General features: G+C 35.8%; 1 protein-coding gene across 1 annotated transcript in view; it reads right to left on the bottom strand.

Annotated features, from left to right (window-relative positions):
- The window catches only part of ano10a (anoctamin 10a), a 48193-nt gene extending 24778 nt beyond the window's left edge, over positions 1-23415 (bottom strand). Inside the window, exons 1-12 of the mRNA XM_084088599.1 lie at positions 22942-23415; positions 19953-20103; positions 18244-18441; positions 17943-18077; positions 16213-16332; positions 15505-15838; positions 15032-15267; positions 6928-6983; positions 6528-6602; positions 6203-6385; positions 2294-2485; positions 1187-1315 (exon numbers count right to left, since the gene is read on the bottom strand). Coding sequence (XP_083944725.1) covers positions 1187-1315; positions 2294-2485; positions 6203-6385; positions 6528-6602; positions 6928-6983; positions 15032-15267; positions 15505-15838; positions 16213-16332; positions 17943-18077; positions 18244-18441; positions 19953-20091 — 1797 coding nt within the window. The 5' untranslated portion in view covers positions 20092-20103; positions 22942-23415. The remainder of the gene's footprint in view (positions 1-1186; positions 1316-2293; positions 2486-6202; positions 6386-6527; positions 6603-6927; positions 6984-15031; positions 15268-15504; positions 15839-16212; positions 16333-17942; positions 18078-18243; positions 18442-19952; positions 20104-22941) is intronic.
- Positions 23416-23832: the final 417 nt, after the last annotated feature.

Genomic DNA, 23832 nt, shown 5'->3' with positions numbered 1-23832 from the left:
GTTTTGAACACTGGCTGGTTATGTACTTGCTCAAATTTATTTTGGATAATTTTTTACCCAAAAACATTACGGAATGCAGCTTTAAGCTTACTGATATTTTAAATATTATTGTGGGATTCAATAGATAATAGAATGATCTTTGTAAACATCTAAAATTTGAATACTTAAATGTTTTTTTAAATGTGTTTTTTGGTTGTGGGACAGCAGTTTGCACCAATTCTGGAGAATGGCCCATATATATATTATGTCTGTAGCATCCACCATCAAAGGTTGAAAGCGTCATGATCCTCACAGGAAATGAATAGAACACGTCAGAGAAACAGCGTAGCCACACGATCACCCACAAACACTGTTGATTTAGAGCAGTGCGCCCTGTGTTCCCAGCATACCCGTATCCCAGCTGCACCAGCCCTAAACAAATCAATTCACAGCGGCCAAACTCAATCCAATCAATCTGAATTACAATTTCTGACCAACACTACCATTTGCTTTTGATTTAACATGCACATCCTCTCTGACTTCAGTCAATTTGGATAAAGTTTACTGGATTTAATGTTGCAGAACGAAACAACAAAGCCACACACAGACTTTTGAGGTTTGTAAAGACTTTTCTATTCCCTCAACACTCCTGGTTTCGAGTTTTATTTAAAATTCTGTCATGGTACACTGATGCTGTGCGTGAATCAGTATGGCCTAATTACAACTCCAGTGATTACTGCGAAGTTTAATTAGCGGAAAACAAGACATGGCACAATGAATTCCTCCCCAGATCCCCACTAGGATCACACAGAATATCAGGAGTTCTGTTTTTCTCTCTCCCAAAAAACACCCGTCTCTAGTGTGTGTCTGTGTGCGAGTGTGTGTTTCTCTCCATGCTTTGGTTCAGTTACTGAACTTCCTGTTTAATTCTGATGTTAACCCATATGGACTGGAGTTTCACGGTAGTGGGGTTCTGGATTCTTCTGTTACACAATCTGACAATGTCTAGCACACTATGTTTCCTGCATTATCCAAACCACTAGGATGGCGGTTAAGGAAACAAGGACTACAGCCAAGTTTAGCACCCTTTAACACTCATATACACACAGAAGGGAAAGCAGCTCACTGATGCCACCTTATGGATAATTTGGGCCATTGCAAAAGGGGGTTATAGGTCATGTTGTGAGGAAAGGAGAGAATATGTTACCTCTATCGCCACCACAACGAGGATCAGCTGAGTCTCTGATTCAGGGAAGTACGCGTTCACTTGTGGAGACAAACCAATCAAGGCACAGTTGGTCACCACGGCGATAACACTCATTGTCTCGAATGCCAACTGGAAGAATAAAAAGCCCAAATGTTATTTGGTTATAGTTTTATAACCAAATATTATGTTATTTGGTTATTAAATGTTATAGTGTGTGTGCGTAACAGTGCTATTGTTGTTAACTAAAACTTAAACTTTTAAAAAATCATTTACGTAATTGAAATATAACTGAAATAAAATAAAATCTAAACATTAGATGACAATCTTAAACTTAAAAATTAAACATGTTGAAGTTGCAGTACTAAAATTACTAAAATGCAAACAGAAATATTTTTGTTAGAAATAGAAATATAAAATAACTAATAAAAATCATTAAGGCACATACAAAATTGCTGAAAATCTAAACTCAACTAAAGTAAAAACTGAAAGTATAAAAATAAAAGCTTATTCAAAATATTAATAAATACCATCATAGTTTATAAATAATACTAAAACAACACTGGTGTGTAAAATACAGCATTGTTTAAGTATTGTGACAGACTTAACCGCATGCTTCTTATGATCATAAAGACATTTCAATCTAATAGCTTTAAATTCTTAAAAATATTTTTCATATGCATACAAGTGGACATTAGATACATAAATATGAGTTATATATTATAATAATTCACATTTTTTACTATTTTTATAAGAGATTTGTTTCAAAAACAAAGAAAAAAAAAATCATACAGACCCCAAACTTTCGAACATAAATACTGTAACAAATGTGTGTAGTGTACCTTTAAAGAATGAGTAGGTGTGGGCCAATTTTTTACTGCTAATGTATATTTATAATAGCCCTTTTTTTTTTTACATAAATCCAGATTACAAATTCCATTATTATTATGACTCATATGGGCTATTATTGACTGTTATAATATTGAAGTTTATCAGATTGTCCTCTGCTTTCTATAGCAATGTACATGTTCTGTGTCTCTTGAGCCTTCTTTAAAGTACAGAAATGATCATCTCTTCTGGAAGTGAGACTTTCTCCTGAGGTTTTCTCACCTGCCACACCCCGATGTTCGCGGCTGGTTCTGAGAAGGGACGCTTGAAAACATGGCACATCTTGAAGGCGTCAGAATAAACCTCAGTGATGTTGTTCAGTACCACCAGCACGGCAGCCAGCGGGTACACACAGGAGAACAGACTCACGTAGCCGAACAACAGGAACTGCTCAAGGTAGTCGTCAAATGTGCCCTGGTGATCAAAGTATTTCAGAGAGATTCAATTCTAAAGGTCAAAGAGGGTCATGGCAAACTAAATTATGACTGTTTTTGATGCAAGAAACAGTGAACAGCACAGTATTTTTACTTTGTTACTGTAGCTACTTAAAGGAATAGTTCACTTAAAAATGAAAATTCTGTCATCATTTACTCACCCTCAAGTTGTTTCAAACCCATGAGTTTCTTTCTTCTGCTGAACACAAAAGAATATATTTTGAAGAATGTCGTTAATCAGACAGTTGATGGACCCCATTGACTTCCATAGTGTATCTATTAGTCAATCTATGGAAGTCAATGGGGTCCATCAATTGTCTGATTAACGACATTCTTCAAAATATCTTCACACAGGTTTGAAACAACTTGAGGGTGAATAAATGATGACAGAATTTTCATTTTTAAGAGAACTATTCATTTAAGTATATATTTATACATTTTAGTAGTACATTGTTCAAGTATCAGTACTTTATCAGAGTATTTTTACGGAAAACGGAAAACTTTTACTTCACTAAATTACAAAGCATTAACATACTTTTCACTCCACTACATTTCATAAAATTAGTGATGCACCGATGTGAAAATTGTGGCCGATTCCGATAACCGATATTAATATTGCTGTTATGGCCGATACCGATATTTACCGATGTCGATATATCTCTGTATAGAAAACACATTTTTATGATAATCAAATAAAAATCAATTTTCCAAAACACACATGCATTATATTGCATTGCATATAATGTGTGCTGGTCAACTTGTCTAAAATTAAGAAACCCCTAGAAAACAGTATAAAAAAAACCCATAGGAACATTGTGTATAGGATAGGCTACTTAATTTATTATTCCAATATCCAAATATGATACTAAAAAATACCACAGGGAAAAGGGCTTTTATTTGTGACGTGCTGTCTTTGCGTTTGAACATTGCACATTTTAAACAGGACACGCATTAACTGAATAAATGTTAGCCAATACAAACATATTTATAGAAAACAGTTGACAATGAATAGACAGGAGTCCAATTATAGCATAACGAATCACTTATTCTAAACATAATAACAAGTAGGCTATAAGACGAATCCGACATATGGGCTGTGTTAACAGTAGGCTAAAACGTCCGTCATTTAACGAATTTTAAAAACACGGATGGATAATACAAAATGCTTTCTGACATTTTGACAGAAAAAAAACAAGCAAGAACAAAATTTAAACTTAGCCCGTCAATTTTTCATTTTACAATTATCTTCTCTCTCTGTGTGCGTGCGTCCGTGCAACGCATTCTCATCCTTGGACGTCACATACTGACCCTTGTGACATTTCGTCTACATCGAACGCACATGGCACCCTTTAGCGTCAATATGACACGCACAGGATATGGGTAGGTTTAGTTCTGGGGTAGGTTTAGGGTTAGACCGCTAGGAGGCGCCTTCTGGCTCATATCTATCTGCGTCTCATATTGACGATAAAGGGTGCCATGTGCGTTTGATGCAGACGAAATGTCAACAGCGTCAGTACTATGACGCCTTGGGATGAGAACGGGCTGGTCCGTGAGAGAGGATCTACTTTTTAATCCATAAGTAACGAACGCGCTAGTTTTCATACAAAATAAATGTAACATAATTAGGTAAGCTACTTTAGTTATTATTAACACAATAACGTAACACATGAAGGCTACGTTTCTCAACACTGAGAATGAATAAATAAACGCCTATTTCTCCACTCGCGCTTATCATAGTAATCCACAAATCACACGTGCTGTCACTTTTGAGAAAAATCTAATTCGAACGGGTATCAAATATCAAGCAATATATTCAAATAGCCTATCTACGAGTCAAAAAACGATCAGTCAAAAATGAAGAGGAAAAAAACATATAAGTCGCACTGGACTGCGTTAACAATGTTACGGATGGCACAGTTCTCCGTTATGGACGTGAGCGTTCTGAAAGCGGCACTAAAAGACTGCTTTAAAACTTTCACAGAGACCTCAAACAGAAAGCACAAAGCCTGTATTTAAATTTAATTTTGTTTTGCATTAATTGTATCTTAATTTTGATCAATGTTTCATCAACCAATTGCCTGGATTTAATAAATAAGAATATAGTAGAAAATATTTAATCAGGACACGGAGACGACGGCGCGTGAACCTGGAGCGCGTCTCATAAATGAAACGAAACCTACGTGCCTCACAGACCTGAGACATATATAGAAAGCTTGAAATGTCTATTTTTAAACAGAACAATTCAAAACGAAAGAAAACAGACTGTTCTCTGCTAATGTCATCTGTATGAAATGTGCATTTCTCTCAGGCGCGTTCACTACTGCAAAGATCGCGAGTCAGCATCGTCAACTTCATCTTCAACTTCACACGTCAAATATCGGCCTGTTCACATCGGCCATATTTTGACATCAGAACGATACCGATGTGTAAAAAAATGACCATATCATTTTTTTATCATTTTTTGACCATATCGGCCGATATATCGTGCACCACTACATAAAATCATGTCGTTCCTCGTTATTTTGAACTGAAGAAATCGTCACTCGCTCAGAGACGCAATAGCAGTGTCCGATTCGTGAACAAACTGATTCTTTCCAATGAATCTGTTAAATCGGTCCGCTAATCTCACTGAACGATTCATTTGCGAATTGGACCAATCCGATTGCATCTGTTCTCGAGTCAACAACTCACTGATTTATTCAAAGATAATCTAGACAAGTAAGTTACATGGAAACTATCCAAAGCTCTGTTAATCCCAAAGCAATGAAAACTGTATCTCTACATTCATCCTTTTTGTCCTCTTAAGGTATAAATGTTATTGCATTGTTCTTGTTTTTTTGTTACCCTGGCAACTTATTTGTGTCTGTGTATCTTTCTGTCTTTTTGTTGTTTTGTTGTTTCCATGTTTATCTGTATTGCTTTAATGCTTTGTAATGTTTAAAAAAAAGAAAAGAAAAAAACCTCACTGAAGCGGTCAGAGTTAACGGTTCATTGAATTTACAAGTCTGACTCAAAAAGAGCCAAGAACAAGAAATCCTCTGAGCTTTAGTACACGTGCAACTGATGTCACTAATGCAGAATTATAGGATTTATTATTGTAAATGAAAATCAAATTTAGGTCACGACTGTAAGTCTGTAAAACTATAAAACTAAACATAACTTTAAAATAATGCAAATTAATGCCCATGCATCTTCCCTGCTGCCGTAGCAGTTTCAAATGATGTAAAACTAGTATGTTTGCATAAAATAAGTTAACACATTTTTCCCTATGAGACGTTTGTTTTTGTATTGTATGTTCACATTTTTTAAAACACACACTATGTTTTTCTTCATTTCTATGTAATATATGGTATATTTTGTTACTGTCAGTTGTTTGCACGCTTTGATTTTCAGTAATTATCCGTGTATGACAAATGTTGGTAATAAAAGTCTTCTTACTGGCAGATCAACTCATATTAAGTGTCTGCATAATCTTCCTTATTGACTAGTGCTGGCTCCTTGACAATTCATAATACTTCATAATGATGTCATACTGAGCTGTAACCTATTTAAGCTCTGTGTGTGTGTGTGTGTGTGTGTGTGTACACAGTATATACTAAGTGCTTGCTCACAATATCCAGTCCATAATTCTACTTGTTTAGTAATATTGCCAATTATTTTAAGTCTGCCAACTCAAGGCACCCAAATGAGGACCTACCAGATAGGTGTTCATGTCAGTCTCCAGCTGAACTTGTTCCAGCAGGGGGAGCTCTTTATCCCCCATCAGCCTCCTCATCCTCTTGTGTACCTTCTTGTTCCTCCTCCTCTGCAGCCAGTATGGCAGGAAGGCCTCCATCACTTGGTTCAGGATTTGAGAGGTGATGAGCAGAGTGGCCAAACTCTGAAGATCCACACACATGCAAGAGGCAGAGTTGCTTGCATTTAAAACTATAATGCAACTTGTAAATCATAGGTTGTTATTAAGTCATTCGACTTCACTTGATATATTGTTTGTGGATGTAGCTGAGCTCTGAAATACTCACCTGTCTAAGAAGCACCATATCTTGCATGACAAAGGCAATATAGAAGAGAGAGGCAAAGCAGTTTACGAAGTTAAACTGGAAACAAACAACAACAAATCCAATAATTAAGACTAAATTTGCACTTTAGAAATTTGCTTAATTTTAATTGCAAGGGTTCCCACACCTTTAACCCAAAGCATTTGCACTACTTTTACTTTCATTTCAATAAAGATTTTTAAATGTATTGACAGAGATGACTTTTTTAATATTTTCAGGCCTGAAAATCACAATTTTAAAATTAGTGGGAATATTTTAGGCATAAATCCATTTACATGAGGTAAAATATCAATCAATGAAATAGTAAAACATGCAGTAATAAGACTACATGAAGTATAAAAACACACAAAAAACTTGAGCATACCACCAAAACCTTGAGCACGAGGTGATTTTGAAATGATGACTCCAATCTGTGGTTTTCTGAACAACAAAATACATGAAAATGGGATTTACCTCCATGTTGAGAAGAAACAATTTAATTTCAAGAGTAAAAAAAAACAAAAAACAATTAGAGTGAGGCATTAATGGCATTTATATGAAAGTATGGATAAGTCACATATAATTTAGACAAGGGGCAAACTTCCTCAGCAAACTTCAAAGGAGGCAGCGGGATGACGTAAAAGTATTTAAATTAATAAATAATTTATTAAAATTAATATATAAAAAAATAGGCTATCTATATAGATAGATAGATAGATCGATAGATAGATAGATAGATAGATAGATAGATAGATAGATAGATAGATAGATAGATAGATAGATAGATAGATAGACTATTATTTTAATATATTAATTTTTATTAAAATAATATATTAATTTCTATTAAAATAATATATTAATTTCTATTAAAATAATAGGCTATATATATATACTAATAATGTAAAATATTAAATATTAAATCCAAAACATAACATGGGTAATCCAAAAATGAATCATGGTTATTTAATGTAACATGTTAAATAATTCAGTACATAAATAAAAATGTTTTGAAAACAAACAGCTTTTTCATAATTACAGCAAAATTCTGGAAATATCTTAACGTATATATAGGGGAGGCGGGCTTCAAATAAAAACATACATTTGGAGTCATTATTTTGACTTTATTTCTCATAATTGCTAGTTAAATCTTGCAATGTGATTTTACATCTTACAATAGCGACTTTATATCTCACAATGTGATTTAATATCTTGTAATAGCAACTTTATATCTCACAGTGTGATTTTATTTCAGATTTTAAATGTTGGCACTTTTTTTCTTTTCTTTTTTTACTTTGTGGCAGAAATGGGTTTCCTTAAGATAGTTTAAACTTAACCAAGATAAGATTACAAAATAGCATTCAACAATTTTTGGGCCAAGATACAAAAGATAAAAAAAAAAAAAAAAAAAAAAACACACTGAAAAGAGGATAACACAGTCTAAAGTGGACCACTGAAATACAATCTATAAGCAACTACACGTCAACTACCGGTTATTAGAGTATTAGTAGACTGTCTGCTTAATATCTGCTAACACTTTATCATGATGCTCCCCAACAGACATTCTACTGACTGCAAGTAATTTGGCAACTACATGTCAACTTATTCTGAACCTGAACTCTAAAGGCCCAGATATACTCACGGCGAAGTTCTTTTTCGTTTTTCGCTTTGGGGTAAAAAGAAGTTTGAAATACCTTTGCAGCGATATATCGTTACTGAACATCCTGACGCCACCAACGCTCCTGAGAGTGGCGTTTAGATGAATATGCAAATATGTGCTGTGCAGTTTCCTTTCAATAATAAAACAAACACACAACAAAAAAGACAGCGGTGAGAAAACAGCAGTTAAGAAAACATCTGATCGTAGCGATTCGGATGTTTGCACGAGCTCTGCAATTCAGCACTCCAGTAAAGTCATGTCACTTTTATATACCACTTTATACAATAGATTTTTAAACCAAGCAGCTTTACTGTATTAAAGGGATAGTTCACCCAAAAATGAAAATTCTATCATTGTTTACTCACCCTCAAGTTGTTCCAAACCTGTATGAGTTTCTTTGTTCTGCTGAACACAAAGGAAGATATTTGGAAGAATGTTTGTAATCAACAGATCTTGATCCCCATTGACTTCCATAGTAGGAAAAAAATATACTATGGAAGTCAATGGGGACCGAGATCTGTTGATTACAAACATTCTTCCAAATATCTTCCTTTGTGTTCAGCAGAACAAAGAAACTCATACAGGTTTGGAACAACTTGAGGGTGAGTAAATGATGACAGAATTTTCATTTTTGGGTGAACTATCCCTTTAAACTAGCCTGGCAAGCCAGACCTACATCAAGATGTTAGGTCTGGCAACTCACCATAGACACGGCTCAATCCGATGGGCGGGATAAACGGCTGTCTTTCAAATTCCCTCTGCACGCAATAGGACAGCGCTTCAACCAACCAGAGCGTTTTCCCAACAGCGGAGCTAGTTGATAGATTCAACTTTTGCCATATCTGGCCGGCAAAACGACGAACACATCTTCCTTTTTTAAAGAATGACTGACCGTCATTGTTTGTTTTCAAGTAGCAGGGAACTGTCGCAACTCTGTCGTCATATGTTAAGCCCGCCCCGCCTACTCTATACACGACGTGATTGGCCTGACCCAATTTAGTTTTTTGCAGCTCGAAAGTCAATGGAGAGTTGCTAGACTGCCCTGGCTGCAAAATACATTTTGCTGACGCTAGGGTGCGTCTAGATTTCTAGGCTAGTATTAAACATGAAAAACAGTGTCAGTATCCCCTTCATTTAGAAATAGAAAACAACTTAATTTATCTATAATCTATAAAGCGACTCTCCAGTGTGTTTTTACTCGCAGACGTCTGAACAGAAGAAATTAAGCGGAGAAGATTTCAATGTCAAAGAAGACGAAGCCTCAGAGCACACCTAACTATTATCCGTATCCAGGCCGTATCCAGATCTGATGAAGGACCTGCGTCTGGACACGACGACAACGCAGTCCTGAAGTCTCAACTAGTCTCTCCCCTGTGAAGGCTATCCCAAATCCCTTGTCGGGATAATTCCGGTTCACGTGGCTATGCGGAAACGATAAATAATTCTGTATTATACATTTTTAAGGCCAGACAAGTAATTTGTTGAGGGTTGGTTTGTAAAGAAGGCCTGTGCACATATCTATCTATAAATTACAGAAACGTCTGTCTGTCTGTCTGTATGTCTGTCTGTGTGTCTGTTAACCACATATCTCTCGAACCGTTAGTCTGATGGATTTCAAATTCGACAGGTGTCTCGCTACGAGCACGAGCACGAGTAAGTGCAGTGCCAAGTTTGACGTTGTTTGGATGAGAAATGCTAAAGATATCGTTAAATATATCATTTTTAAAAGGTTGTGGTTTAAAAATAAACATTCTGACATTAGAGGGTTGTATCGTTCAAAGAAGCCCCAAGAAGGTTGTGGTTTAAAAATAAACATTCTGACATTAGAGGGTTGTATCGTTCAAAGAAGCCCCAAGAAGGTTGTGGTTTAAAAATAAACATTCTGACATAAACACTCAGTCAGCTACACTGTTTACTTCTGAATATTATAGTTTGGTTCCAGAACGTGATAAATTCATTTTGATTAATTTGAGTAAAAATGTGTTTTCTTTACCAAGAAAGTGGCAAGATGAAAACGACTATTTTCTGTTTCAAACTTTCACATAGCATCTTTAGGTTATAATAACATAAAAAATTCAAATCCAGATTTAGATTTTCAAAGATCTATTATAAAAACGGATTATTTTTCCCCAAAAATGCAATAAATTCATGACACTTTTTTTTTTTTCAAAATGCAATTAATCCATTGAATCAATATAAAAGTTATTTTTTATCATATTGAAACTGTTGAAATCAGCCATCGCTAAGAAATATCTCCTGAACTTTTTTGATGGCGATCAGCTCACAAAAACTGATTTTGCACGGGCACTTTCCACTGCTCCCTGAATCGACGCGCTTATTCATTTGTGGATGTTAACTGAATCTGTAAGTCAGCTATGCTGTTTACTTCTGAATATTATATCCCTTTCTACCATGCACAAATAAAAATGTCACTGAACTTTTGCTGTGTAATTGTAACAATGAGCACTCAAATACACCAAACCAACAATTACTAAAAACACACACAAAAACTGATTTTGCACGGGCATTTTGCACTAGTCTATCTATAAATTACAGAAACGTCTGTCTGTCTGTATGTCCGTCTGTCTGTGTGTGTGTGTTAACCACATATCTCTCGAACCGTTAGTCCGATGGATTTCAAACTAGACAGGTGTCTCGCTACGGGCACGAGTAAGTGCAATGCCAAGTTTGACGTTGTTTGGATGAGAAATGCTAAAGATATCGGTAAATATATCATTTTTAAAAGGTTGTGGTTTAAAAATAAACATTCTGACATTAGAGGGTTGTATCGGTCAAAGAAGCCCCAAGAAGGTTGTGGTTTAAAAATAAACATTCTGACATAAACACTCTGTCAGCTACACTGTTTACTTCTGAATATTATAGTTTGGTTCCAGAACGTGATAAATCCATTTTGATTAATTTTAGTAAAACTGTGTTTTCTTTACCAAGAATGTGGCCAGATGAAAACCACTATTTTCTGTTTCAAACATTCACATAGCATCTTTAGGTTATAATATCATAAAAAATTCAAATCCAGATTTGGATTTTCAAAGATTTATTATAAAAACAGATTATTTTTCCCCAAAAAATGCAATAAATTCATGACACTTTTTTTTCAAAATGCTATCATATTGAAACTGTTGAAATCAGCCATCACTAAGAAATATCTCCTGAACTTTTTTGACGGCGATCAGCTCACAAAAACTGATTTTGCACGGGCACTTTGCACTGCTCCCTGAATCGCGACGCGCTTATTCATTTGTGGATGTTAACTGAATCTGTAAGTCAGCTATGCTGTTTACTTCTGAATATTATATTTCATTCTGGTGCGCTTAACGTTATCGCAACTGTGTAATAGTAGCCTATGCTATTCACCAACTAAACATATCCTATTCAATGCGTTCACAGTCTCTTTCATGGGCATCCTTTGTAGTAGCCTATTCACAAACTGTTTCCTCAAGCATAGCGTTTTCTCCGAGTTCACTGTGTGCTTTCTACCATGCACAAATAAAAATGTCACTGAACTTCTGCTGTGTAATTGTAACAATGAGCACTCAAACACACCAAACCAACAATTACTAAAAACACACTCAAAAACTGATTTTTCACGGGCATTTTGCACAACAACAAAATCTAGATCTGTCTCTGTCTGTATGTCCGTCTGTCTGTCTGTGTGTGTGTGTGTTATTCACATATCTCTCGAACCGTTAGTCCGATGGATTTCAAACTTGACAGGTGTCTCACTACGGGCACGAGTAAGTGCAGTGCCAAGTTTGATGTTGTTTGGATGAGAAATGCTAAAGATATCGTTAAATATATCATTTTTAGAAGGTTGTGGTTTAAAAATAAACATTCTGACATTAGAGGGTTGTATCGGTCAAAGAAGCCCCAAGAAGGCTGTGGTTTAAAAATAAACATTCTGATATAAACACTCTGTCAGCTACACTGTTTACTTCTGAATATTATAGTTTATTCACGGCCATCATTTGTAGTAAGTAACCTATTCACAAACTGTTTGCTCAAGCGTAGCATTTTTTCGGAGTTCACTGTGTAGCCTATCTATCTATAAATTACGGGAACGTCTTTTCATTGTGTGTGTGTGTGTGTGTTTGTGTGTGTGTTAGGCTTGGGCGATATGCTCCATTTTCATATCGTCTTATCGTCAGCCTGTGAGATCGGCGATACACGATATTATCGTGAGGGGGGCGGGGCTTACTTATTTGATTATTAACTTGCTTATTTACTCATCAATTTGCTTGTTTTATTACTTCGTTTTAAATATGAGAATTTTTTTCCATTTTGCTAGCAAAGGTGGAGTGTTTATTAATAGGTTATTTCCCGGTATAGTGAGGTAAAAAAAGATCCTAATCATTCTTGTATCTGACTCAGAGTATTTCAACATGTCAGCGGGAAATTTACGGACACACATCCTCTCGCCGTTACAGATGCAGCATTTTGCCTGTAGGCTACTTCTGCACGAGATGAGAACACGTTTTAATTTCTTGGGTCAAAAAAAAGTGTTGGAGTCTGCGATATATGTCCTCCTACCAGTGCTCTCTCTGTCTGGATGCACTTCACTTATGCGCACCGCACTTCAATAAGCCCAAATAACGCGGGTTTTAAATGCCGGGAGAAATCAGAGGCAAAAATCTAAAAGTCGATCGGTTAGGCTACTTAAACCTATGACTTGACTCTGATAAAGGAAAACGGGTTAATGCGTTTACATGACCACATGCATTGTCTGTTTATTCAGCATAATCGAGTTAATAACGTGCATGTAAACGCGCTCATTCCCTGAAAATGAAATCAGAAACGGACTGAGCTTTCACTGCATTAACGGCGCGTTCTCTCAGAGACGACGGTGGATATAACGGTAGGCTACAGCAACTATCAATTTACTGGCTTAATATTTCTCTTGTGGACTTACATTATTGACAGTGAAAAAATTTTAAGAATATTTCTTGTTAAACAAGTTTGAAGTTGCTTGTGATTTTCACAGATGGCAGAGTTTCACAGATATGCTTCGTGAACTAAAGACTTTTATTAGGCCTAGGCGGCCTATATAATTTTATTGATATTATTATAATTAATATTTTGAAATTGTATTGTTTTTAGTGTTATTAGTGTCATTAAATATTTTGTTAATGTGCTATATAAACAAAATACTGACGAACAACGATGCCGCGTCTTCATCTTGGCTCTGTATAAGAATGATGCGTCTGTTAAAACAAGCACTCTTGACAATTTGTGAATGGATCACCTTGCAATTAAATTTCGTTGTGGGATGTAGTTTTTTTAGTCTGTTTTAAAAACATTTTCTTTGAGGAGTCCTCATACGCGCGCGTCGGTGATGTCGCAAGTGTGGTTATATGGTGATGTCGTTATGAATTTAGGCAAGGCAAATATAATTGTAGTTCCTAATTAATTTAATAACTATACTAGCTTCATAATAATAATAATAATGATTTAATACATTAATGGGAAAACGAGCCAATTATCGTATTGATATCGTCAAAGGCATCTGCCATCGGCGATATCTCTGTCTATCGTCGATACACGATACTATCGTCTATCGGCACAACCCTAGTGTGTGTTATTCGCATATCTCTCGAACTGTTAGTCCGATGGATTTCAAACTTGACAGGTGTCTCGCTACGGGCATGAGTAAGTGTAGTGCCAAGTTTGACGTTGTTTGGATGAGAAATGCAAAAGATATCGGTAAATATATATCGGTAAAAGAAGCACACAATGGCTTTTGCCGCTCTAGCCGCTCTGGCTTTTGACCCTCACAGAGAGGATCGAAGAAAGCAGTGGAGCTTAAGTAGCTTGGAGTTCCCTGTGTATCCTGCTCACTGAATCGTGTAGTTCAATGTTCCACATTTATTCTATGTCATTATGTCAGTATCAGTATTTGCTTTCTACCATGCACAAATAAAAATGTCACTGAACTTTTGCTGTGCAATTGTAACAATGAGCACTCAAACACACCAAACCAACAATTACTAAAAACACACACAAAAACTGATTTTGCACGGGTATTTTGCACTAGTATATTCAAACACGCATACCTATAGACTAAACACGTGATGCGCATGTGCACGCCGTCAGCGTTTTCACGGGTTTGCATTTTTGAGGTTTGCGCAAAGATAACCTTTTTTTTCCCACAAATTTTCAAGGCTTGCACCTTGGAATCTATTTCAGGGTTTGCGTTCTCGAGCCACCAGGCACTGTTTTGTGTGGATGAGCGGGCTGGAGCACGTTGAGTGTTTTCTGTTAGAACGGTGTCGTGTTAGCGCCCCCCTAAGTTAATAACTAATGATCTTTGCAATGGAAGTGAATCAATCAATCAAAACTAACTTTAGCTGGACAATAACTTTATTCTAGAGCTGCTGTAATGCCAAAACAATCTCTGTTACTGTAATTTCCTATTATCACTGTAAAGCTGCTTTGAAACAATCTATATTGTTAAAGGTGCTATATAAATGAAGGTGACTTGACTTTGGTGGACCAATGGTAGTTTGAAGGTGTTTACCAGCCAGAGCAAACTTTTCTGGAAAGTCTCGAAGTCTCGAGTTTCGAACTCCCGAAATGAACACAAAACTAACTTTATTTTGGCCTGATTTTGTTCGAAATTACGTCACACCAGTTCGTTCTTACATTTCACTTCAAATGTATCGAGACCTTAACACCTAACCCAAACCAAACAGTCTACTAATACTAGTTGACATGTAGTTGCAAAGTTACTTATTGTTAAGACAATGTCTAAAGTGGACCACTGAAATAAAGTGTAACAGAAGATGATAAAAGAAGAAAGAAAGAATTTCAGGCTTACCCCAGTTTGTGAGAAACTCAGCAGCATAGCGATACAATAAGTTCATGATCTCAATGACCACAGCGTAGATGATACTGGGAACAAACATCAGAATGCCGGACGCAAAGTTTGGATTTTCGGTGTATATACTTATGGCCCAGTTCTCCATGTCAAAGTAAACCATCATCACGTAAAAGGACAGATACAGGCACAGCAGAACGAAAGGAACCGACACCAAATATATCCTCAACTGCCGCCTGTCAAGGGGAAACAAACACTGTCAAAACAAACTGAGCATCTAGAACACTTTCCATATTTATCATGCTTGTATTTGTTTAATGTTGATTTAGAATATGCAGTTCTATGTATTATTATTATTACATTTTAAAGGTCTGAGACATGCAAACCAGGTTTTGGTGCCAATCAAAGTATAAAAGATGTGCTTATTATGCTGTTTTTCAGCCAAAACATGACAATATTTCAAAAATTGGTACTTGGAGCTAGGGTAGACTGGTTCCTCTCGCCCCGTGACTGGATTAAACCCCAGAGCTCCATGGAATCCAGGCCTCGGTTCTTCAAACGCTTTCTTGCGGCTCAGCGTTCCCCATCCGTACGCTAACGTAGCGCTACATCTCTTCCACACTTCCAGGAAAACCGTAGACCAAACCAGGTTGAAGACAGCAAACAGCACGTACTTGTCATAGTCCTCCCAGTCAAAGAGGTAGTAAGGGATACCAATGAGGGCCATGGGTACCAAGGCAAACGTGAAATACTCCAGAAATCCAAAATAGAGCGCCAGACCCTCGCCAAAGTAACATCTGATGTCATCTACATTATGGAGGACACAAAGAGAACATCTTCAATGAATAAAGCACAGTGCATTGTGGTTTCAATGCAATTGTTTGATGATCTAAAACACCAGTTTTTAAGATGGAGTAGGTATAATTCTGCTTCGCTTTACATTTGCATTAAACAAGCAATCAACAGTATTCGTTGAATTTCCACAATAATTCAAGAGAAGCAAAAGTATGTAGAACAGCTATAAATCACACCCACCCACCGAATATGACATTCAGCTGTACTTATATAACCAAAATTCTTGTGAAATTCTTTTCACAGTAAGTTGTATCAACAAACTGCTATAAAGGCTGGAGTTGGGTTTAAAGTTCATGCTGCCAGCGCACACAGACAGAGTGACTCACCCAGTGGCTGGAAGGATAGTTTGATCTTTTTGTACCATGAGAACGAGAGTCTCTTAAGGTCTTCTTTGTTATGGAGAGGGAAATACTGGACTAGGACACCTTTGGATTGCAATCTCCGCACTGAAAAAGAGTTTACCATCAAAATGTAACATTATTCAAATGATGAAAAAAACATTGTGGACAATTACAATTACATGTGATTTAAAAAATACTAAAGGATTAATATTGTTAAACAGCAAATATGACGGTCTGAATGGTGATGTGTTTTTTTTAAAAGGTATACAAAGTAACTTTTTCTACTTCAAGAAAGTTTTACCCAGATATCATTTTTGACAAATGTTTAAAATAATGTACTCCCAATGAGATGAAGTCAGTGGCTTAAAAATTACATTTTATTCTACAAGGGGAGGGTCTTCCGATCATGGGGGCTGCCATGTTGAGATCACATGATCTGTCAAATTCTGCTCACTTATTTCAACGCTATCAGGCACTTTCAGTTGCATAATAAAATAATCATAGGTGATAAATACATTGGGTTGCTCCACAATATCAGTGGTAAGCCAAAATGTTTTCTTTTCTGTCATATAATGCATCCACACCCATAGGTGGCAGTATAACGTCAAATCATGCGTCAAATCAGAATGCAAAACAAAAAAATAAAGAATTATTTATAAAACACGATATTTATATTCCCTAATTGAATAATATATCTGAATTTCAACTTTGAATCAAGTAAATAAACAGGTAATTAAACACATTTGCATCAATAATGTCAAATGTTATTGGTTAAAAGCATTTTCACCACCCTCCCCTCAAAAAAAAAAAAAAAAAAAAAGTGTGGAGCAACTTCTTACATTTTGATTAAAGATTATGAGGATGAACAATTTTTAAGAAGATAAATAACACCTAGAACACGTAAAGAGGTCGATTTTGTCAAGTTGACTTTAACATTCTATTATCTGAGGTAATGTAAAGTTGATAAGGCATTTCAACATGAAAAAAATTACACAGCAGATTTAATGTTTTAGTGTACTTACTGTAGGGCTGCAAGATTAATCGAAATAAAACCAAAACTGTGATAAGACTTAGTGCAAATATCAAATCGCTAAGGTTGCGATTTAATAATAAATATATGTGCTGCGTATTTCAGAGAGAATGCAGTGCTGTGTTCTTTCACATGACCAGCTCATGATCGGCCAGTGTTTGCAATGTCAAAGCGGCTCAGTTCACAGTAAATGTTGCTCCAAACGAACTCCATCTTTATATCTTTTATAGAGTTTGGGTTGCTCTAACGTGCATTTGTGCCCACCATCTTCCCATAATTGCAATAGGAAGTGCTTATCAACATTAGAGAAGCTTAAATTACTTCATGTGGTTTTCCATCCAAATAAAAGTTTGATGGTTTAACATCTGAAATTAAATGAACACAGCCATAAATATTTACTATTGTATTTTTTTCTTAAATACTATTTTTTCTTACAGTAAAATATTACAATAGTTATTATTATTATATTTTATTGCCACATTGATATATAATATATTTGGAAAAATTATGCAGCCCTACAAACAAGAACAGCATACCTGTATTTTTTTTATCACATTTTAAAACCGCAGATGCAATTTTTAATCAGAAAAAAAATGCAAGTCGATTTTTCCCCAAATCGTGCAGCCCAAAGTTTATTTTTTTAATCTAGTGCAGTAGGTAATACAAAAAAAAAAAATACACTTACCAATTGATTTTCCAGGGTAGAGCTTCAGCTTAGGGTATCCTGGAACGTGCTCTTCATTCTTAGCCCTAAGCGTATCCAACTCATGTTTGATAATGTATTGACACTCCGCATCACTGAGAAATGCTTGACCATCTCCTATGAGCACAACACAACAGTGTTATAGAGCAACCAGGACCAAATCTACGTAAAGCCTATGTGAGGAACTAATGCAGCCGAAATCCCCAAAATGGTTTCTTAACATACTGTGAAAAAAACAATACAGCAACTCACCACCTTATATTCGGTTATAAATGAAGCTCACCCTCAAAGTCTCTGAAGCTTTCTCTGTTGGCATAAGTGAACCCTCGCATTGTGCCATCTTGAAACTCCTTAAACAACCCAACATCCTCAGCTCCATTTAAAAGCCTCTGTAACGTGGAGCCCACCACAAAGACATTTGGGTTAGACTTCTGATCATCCTGAACTGGAAGAAGCACTTGATCCACCAACAACTCTGCTCCTATAAAAGAAATAGCAGTTTTAGGAACTGGGTATTTCCCAAGGTCAATGTCCTGATAAATGACATGCGTATAAAATTAACACTGAAAAGTATTGTTCAGTGTTAGAAAGAAAACTACATGTGATGACATATCATAATATGAAATATGTAATATCAAGATCACTGACATGTAAGAGTGCCCTCTGTAATCTAGTTATACCATGTTCCTACATGATGTACTTTCTCTGTATTCATGTTGGTTTCATTTGGTTTTGAAATATTTTAATCCATTTTTAAGAAACGTTTCAATTGAATTACTCTAAAAAGTGTAATGTGGTGTAACCATCAAGTAAAAAAAAGTATAGAAGATATTTTCCTTACACCTTGAATACATATGAGTGTACACACTTTTAGATTAAATATATTTTTCAAGGAAAAACGTATTTCTACAAATATCCATTCTTAATAATATAAATTATTAATTTATAGATATCACTACATGTTGTCATAAAAATAAACATTTTCTGATATTTTGAGAATTATTGATCTTGATACACATTTGCATTTATTCATTTATCCATACAAATAAGAAAGATCACAAGCAATTTCTCATATGGCCAACAATTTTCATTGCACACAATGACAGGTTTAGTAAAAATCTAATTTAGTAAACAAGATAGAACAGAGGTGAAATGCAGAAAGGACAAGAATGATGATGGAAAGATTGGGTCGAAAACTGGGTCGAGGTTGGCAGCTCATTCCACCAGAGAACAGTATAATTTCCTGTTTTATGTTTTTTTTTTTTTCGCATGTTGGCTGCACCACATGATGTTGCATATTGCAGGCAAAAGTTGTGAAATATTATAGGCAGTGGCCGTTTTGATTATGAATTACCAGAACAGTTGCATCACCCCGAGATATTTAACTATATGCCCAAAATGGATTTTAATACAGAAATTAAATTGTAAACTTGCTCATCAAAGAAGAGGTAGCCTATATTCAAAATTAAATTTGTAATGATTTTCTTTTTTTATAAACGAGCATAATGTCACTGAACCATCATCAGTTCTTAATTTTCATATAAAACCACCTCATGTTACTGGTTTCTAGTATTTAAACGTTACAGCATTCCTTTATCGTTCACTGCAGCTTATTTAATTGAGTTGAATAAAAATGAAATACAGAACTTGTAATAATATCTATTTAACATTGTAATGTCAGACTAATTGTACTGAGCAGTTAATATGCAACAGAGTTGTTATTTTTTATCAGAACCAAGTGTCTGTGCAAGCAATCTGTATGAAGTAACTTCAAAAGAGAAGCATGTGTGTTTCTTCTACAGGCAGAATCTGATATTCTATATCTGTGACCTCTGTGAAGGGCAGGGTTCACATTTGGTGGGTCACAGTGGTTGAGTAACACTGACAGAAGCACTTCAGACACACACAACTTCAGAAGGCAAGCAGATATTTCAGAAAATGTTCAGTTCCTGTCAACCTCTATCCCTAGATGTAACATGCCAAGGGTCTCACCTCCATTTTGCTGCTTGTCTCTGATCCTGTTTAGTAACCAAGTGATGGCCTCTGCTTTAGTGTCATCAGCAAGCTCCAGGACCACCAGAGGGGTGAACGAAGAGACATCACTGTCAGAAACCGACATGCCGAGATGCATTTTTCCTGATCCCTGTGTTATACACAGACCAAGAGAGGCAACGGGCAAAATAAATTATAAATAAAACATATCACTCTCCTCAAGATTCAGATGCAGAATACACACCACAAGAAACGCCAAACATTTCACCCCGTAAAGATCGAGCTTTATTTGCATCCATAACTGTTTATGGAAATATTTTCCTGTTACTGAGAAGTATCAAATGCAAATGGGTCATTCTAAAAATTAGGTGCCGCAATAAAAGTCACGCCACAAAAAAAATGTCATCATGTCACACATTGCGTATTGCTTGATGATGAAGACATATCATATAAAATTCACTGTGTGATATGACTCACTATTCCAATATCCTCTACCATTAAAATCTATTTCAAATAAATGCTGCTCTTTTTAACTTTTTTATTTATCAAAAAATCTTTAAAAATTTACCTTGATTTCCACAAAAAATACTAAGCAGCATAACTGCTTAACTTTAAATGTTTCTTGAGCACCAAATCAGCATATTAGAATAATTTCTGAAGGATCATGTGACATGGAAGACTGGAGTAATGATGCTGAAAATTCAGCTTTACCATCACTGGAATAAGGAGCTTAGGAGATGCATATCCATTTTGATAGTCAAAAAAAGAAGCAATAACAAAACTGATGACAGAATAGAATAGAAGATGCTCTAAAGGAGCTTGTGTTTGTAAGTATTGCACTAGTTTGCAAATACTTATCTGTGTTTAAAACAGTACACTGTTAATTCCACACTCTGAAATATTGTCAGTCGTGACACTGAGCAGTCAATGATTTTGTATCATATTTTTGTATAATTTTTGTAACTACTCCATATTTCACCTGACCATATACAGTAGAAACATACCAGTGATATTTTCATGTCTCTTGTATCACTGTGTGGTCTCTATTTTTGTATATCCTAAAACCAGCCAACAGACCAGGGTTATTAACTTTGCAATAATGATCAACTGACCAACTGTACATTATCCATTATGTATTCAATGTCTGTATTGTGCCTATACTGTGTGTAAAAAAGAATAATAATTTATTTGTATAAATAAATATATATATATATATATATATTCATATAAATATGACGCTGACATTTCACCAGTGTCGATTTATAAAAGTCAGCTTTTAACAATTTAATCTTCAAATGTACATTTACTACATCAAGCCTAAAATTAAAATCCAGTTTAAAGGGATAGTCCATCCAAAAAATAAAGTTTAGGTTCCCATTGACTTACATTGTATAGACAAAAAAAAAAAAAAAAAGACAATTGAAACTAGTCAACCAAACAATTTTGGTTACCAACTTTTTTTAATTTTTATCTTCTTTGTTGTTCCATAAAAGAAAAATAATGTTTGGAACTACTTGAGGGTGAGTAAATTATTTGTGGGTGAACTATCCCTTTAACAAATAGTAGAACATTAATTAATAAAGAGGAAAACCAGAGGAAGACCTTATTTACAACTCAACAAACTGGTCTGGTTTGGACATATTCAAGTACATGACATCCTTCAACCTCAGAAGGAAAGTTGAAGGAAAGTCTGGAAAGGGACTTAAAGCAGAGCCTTTCCAAGTTCTCTGCTATTCCACTGCACTCCAGAGTAGAGATCAAGAAGCTTCAGGACGTTGGTGTGCTGCTTCAGGGCCTGGCAAACTTGGATTCCACATTATACCAAAGAATACTTGGGAAGAACGTGAGACGATCAGTAAAAATGTTGAAGCTGAGTTTTGAACATAATAATTACCCAAAACATGCAAGCAAATCCACAAAAGAATGGCTCTGAAGCAAGAAATTGCAAGAAATGCAATTTGAGCTTCTGCAAGAACCAATGAGGTTTGTTCTCGAGCATCAAGCAGGTTCGGTTGAGCTTCTGTTTATGTTCACATCAGTTTTTAAATGTGAATAAAAGCCTAAATTAAATCTGTTCATCATATAAAGTCTTACGGGTTTGGATTGACATGAGGGTGAGGAATTAATGATGGAATTTTCATGTTTGGGTGAACTATCCCTTTAACAATTGTAAGAAAGACCTACATAAAAATATTAATGCAAGGGGTACTTATTCTCTTCAAAGTCAAATTTTCATTGTTTTCAGTTTTCCATAAGGGTTAGGTTTGGGGGATAGGGTTAGGAGATCAAAATTGCATTGGTTCAATATAAAAACAACTTAAGTCAATGGAAAGTCCCCAAAAAGGTACAAAGCGAATGTGTGTGTAACACACACTGTTTTGTATATTGTGTCTGCCTGCTTTTACACTGCAAATTGTCCTTTTGTGATTAATAATGCATGTAGCCCATGTATCTATACAAATGAATTGTCTCTGCCTATTCAAAAAGGTCGAATAAACTCTTTAACAACACCTAATATGTTCTACCCAACATCACCAATTTGAAGACATGCATCAATAAACATGCAATTTGCAGTTAAGATAAAAAACCTGAAAAGTAACATTGTACGAAAAGGTGTGGCAAAAAAAACGGAAACCTAAAGAAACTAAACCTGGATGACTATCCCGGTGTTTTAGGACATGTCTCGGGAAACACAGCATGTGATTCTTATTACAGTAAACATGAAAAACACAATCTCTCTTTTCTTTGGACGTCTTGACAGATCACTGGGCGGAGCTAAACACGCATGCCATGCCCGACAAGGAAACATACAAAGACAGACTATAGCATTTATGTGATCCCAGTCACATTTATACGGATAGTTTACAAATGCAACCTCTTTTTACCACTTTGCAATGCTTAAACGCTTGTAAAATAACATATTAATGGCACAAAACCGCATGACAGGCCTGATAACGTTACCCCACTGACATGTAAACTGTCTACTCACAGTGTTGCACGCGCAATCAGCTGTCCGGAACGCGAAACAGACGTCAGTCCTGCGCTTCAGACGCCCATTTAAGCTAGTTTATCTAAAAACCTTGATTGGGTTTGGGTATAATTCAAGTGTATGAGCTGGAGAGGTTTAAAGTTAAGGCTGACTTGAGTTCCTCCACGTCATCGAGATGACACAGCCCTAATTCTAGATCACACCCACCCACAGTTCAAACCTGTTATACAAACACATGCATGCTCAACAGTGAGTGATTTATCAACACTGATTTAGAAATGCAGACAGAACCTACAGTAAATGCGCTTGGAATAGATCCGCATAGTTATTCGTGCATACGTCGTTTCCATTATCGCGTTTTAACATAAAGAAAATTTTAATATTTGTGCCTTCAAACAATACGTGTGCAGGGAAAACGACTTCTGAACTGAACATTTAACGTTGATAATTATCAGTAGACAGCTGAGAAGATCCGATCAAAGTTCACTGTTGACGTTTTGTCACGTGATCATTGTTAGTGACGTACGAGTCGTGAGTGAATTGACTCTCTTGGACCGGTTCTTTGTAATGAACCGGTCTGAATTGATTCGTAAATCAGATGCATACATATCGCGATCTGGGGTGCGTTAAACTTCACTATTAGCATAACTTCAAATTAAATTAGTTAATGTGTAAGCAGTTTTCACAGCTACAATGGACACTATTGCTTATGTGTAGCCTAACAAGAGCAATGCATATCAGTATAAGTGTTATTGTGAAGTCAGTAAGTGATTGTCAGAAACAGTAGAGAATGCTATTCTAAATTCAGCCTATTGATTCAACAATTTGTTTAAAGAACTGGTTAAAAAGAAATCAGTGATTATTTTACTCCATTATTAGGCCTACGTACTC

The sequence above is a fragment of the Abramis brama genome, assembly GCF_963993115.1.
Source record: "Abramis brama genome assembly, chromosome: 17".
NCBI classification, from domain to species: domain Eukaryota; kingdom Metazoa; phylum Chordata; class Actinopteri; order Cypriniformes; family Leuciscidae; genus Abramis; species Abramis brama.
The sequence above is the reverse complement of the archived record's forward strand: the minus strand, read 5'-3'. Positions and strand labels throughout refer to the sequence as shown.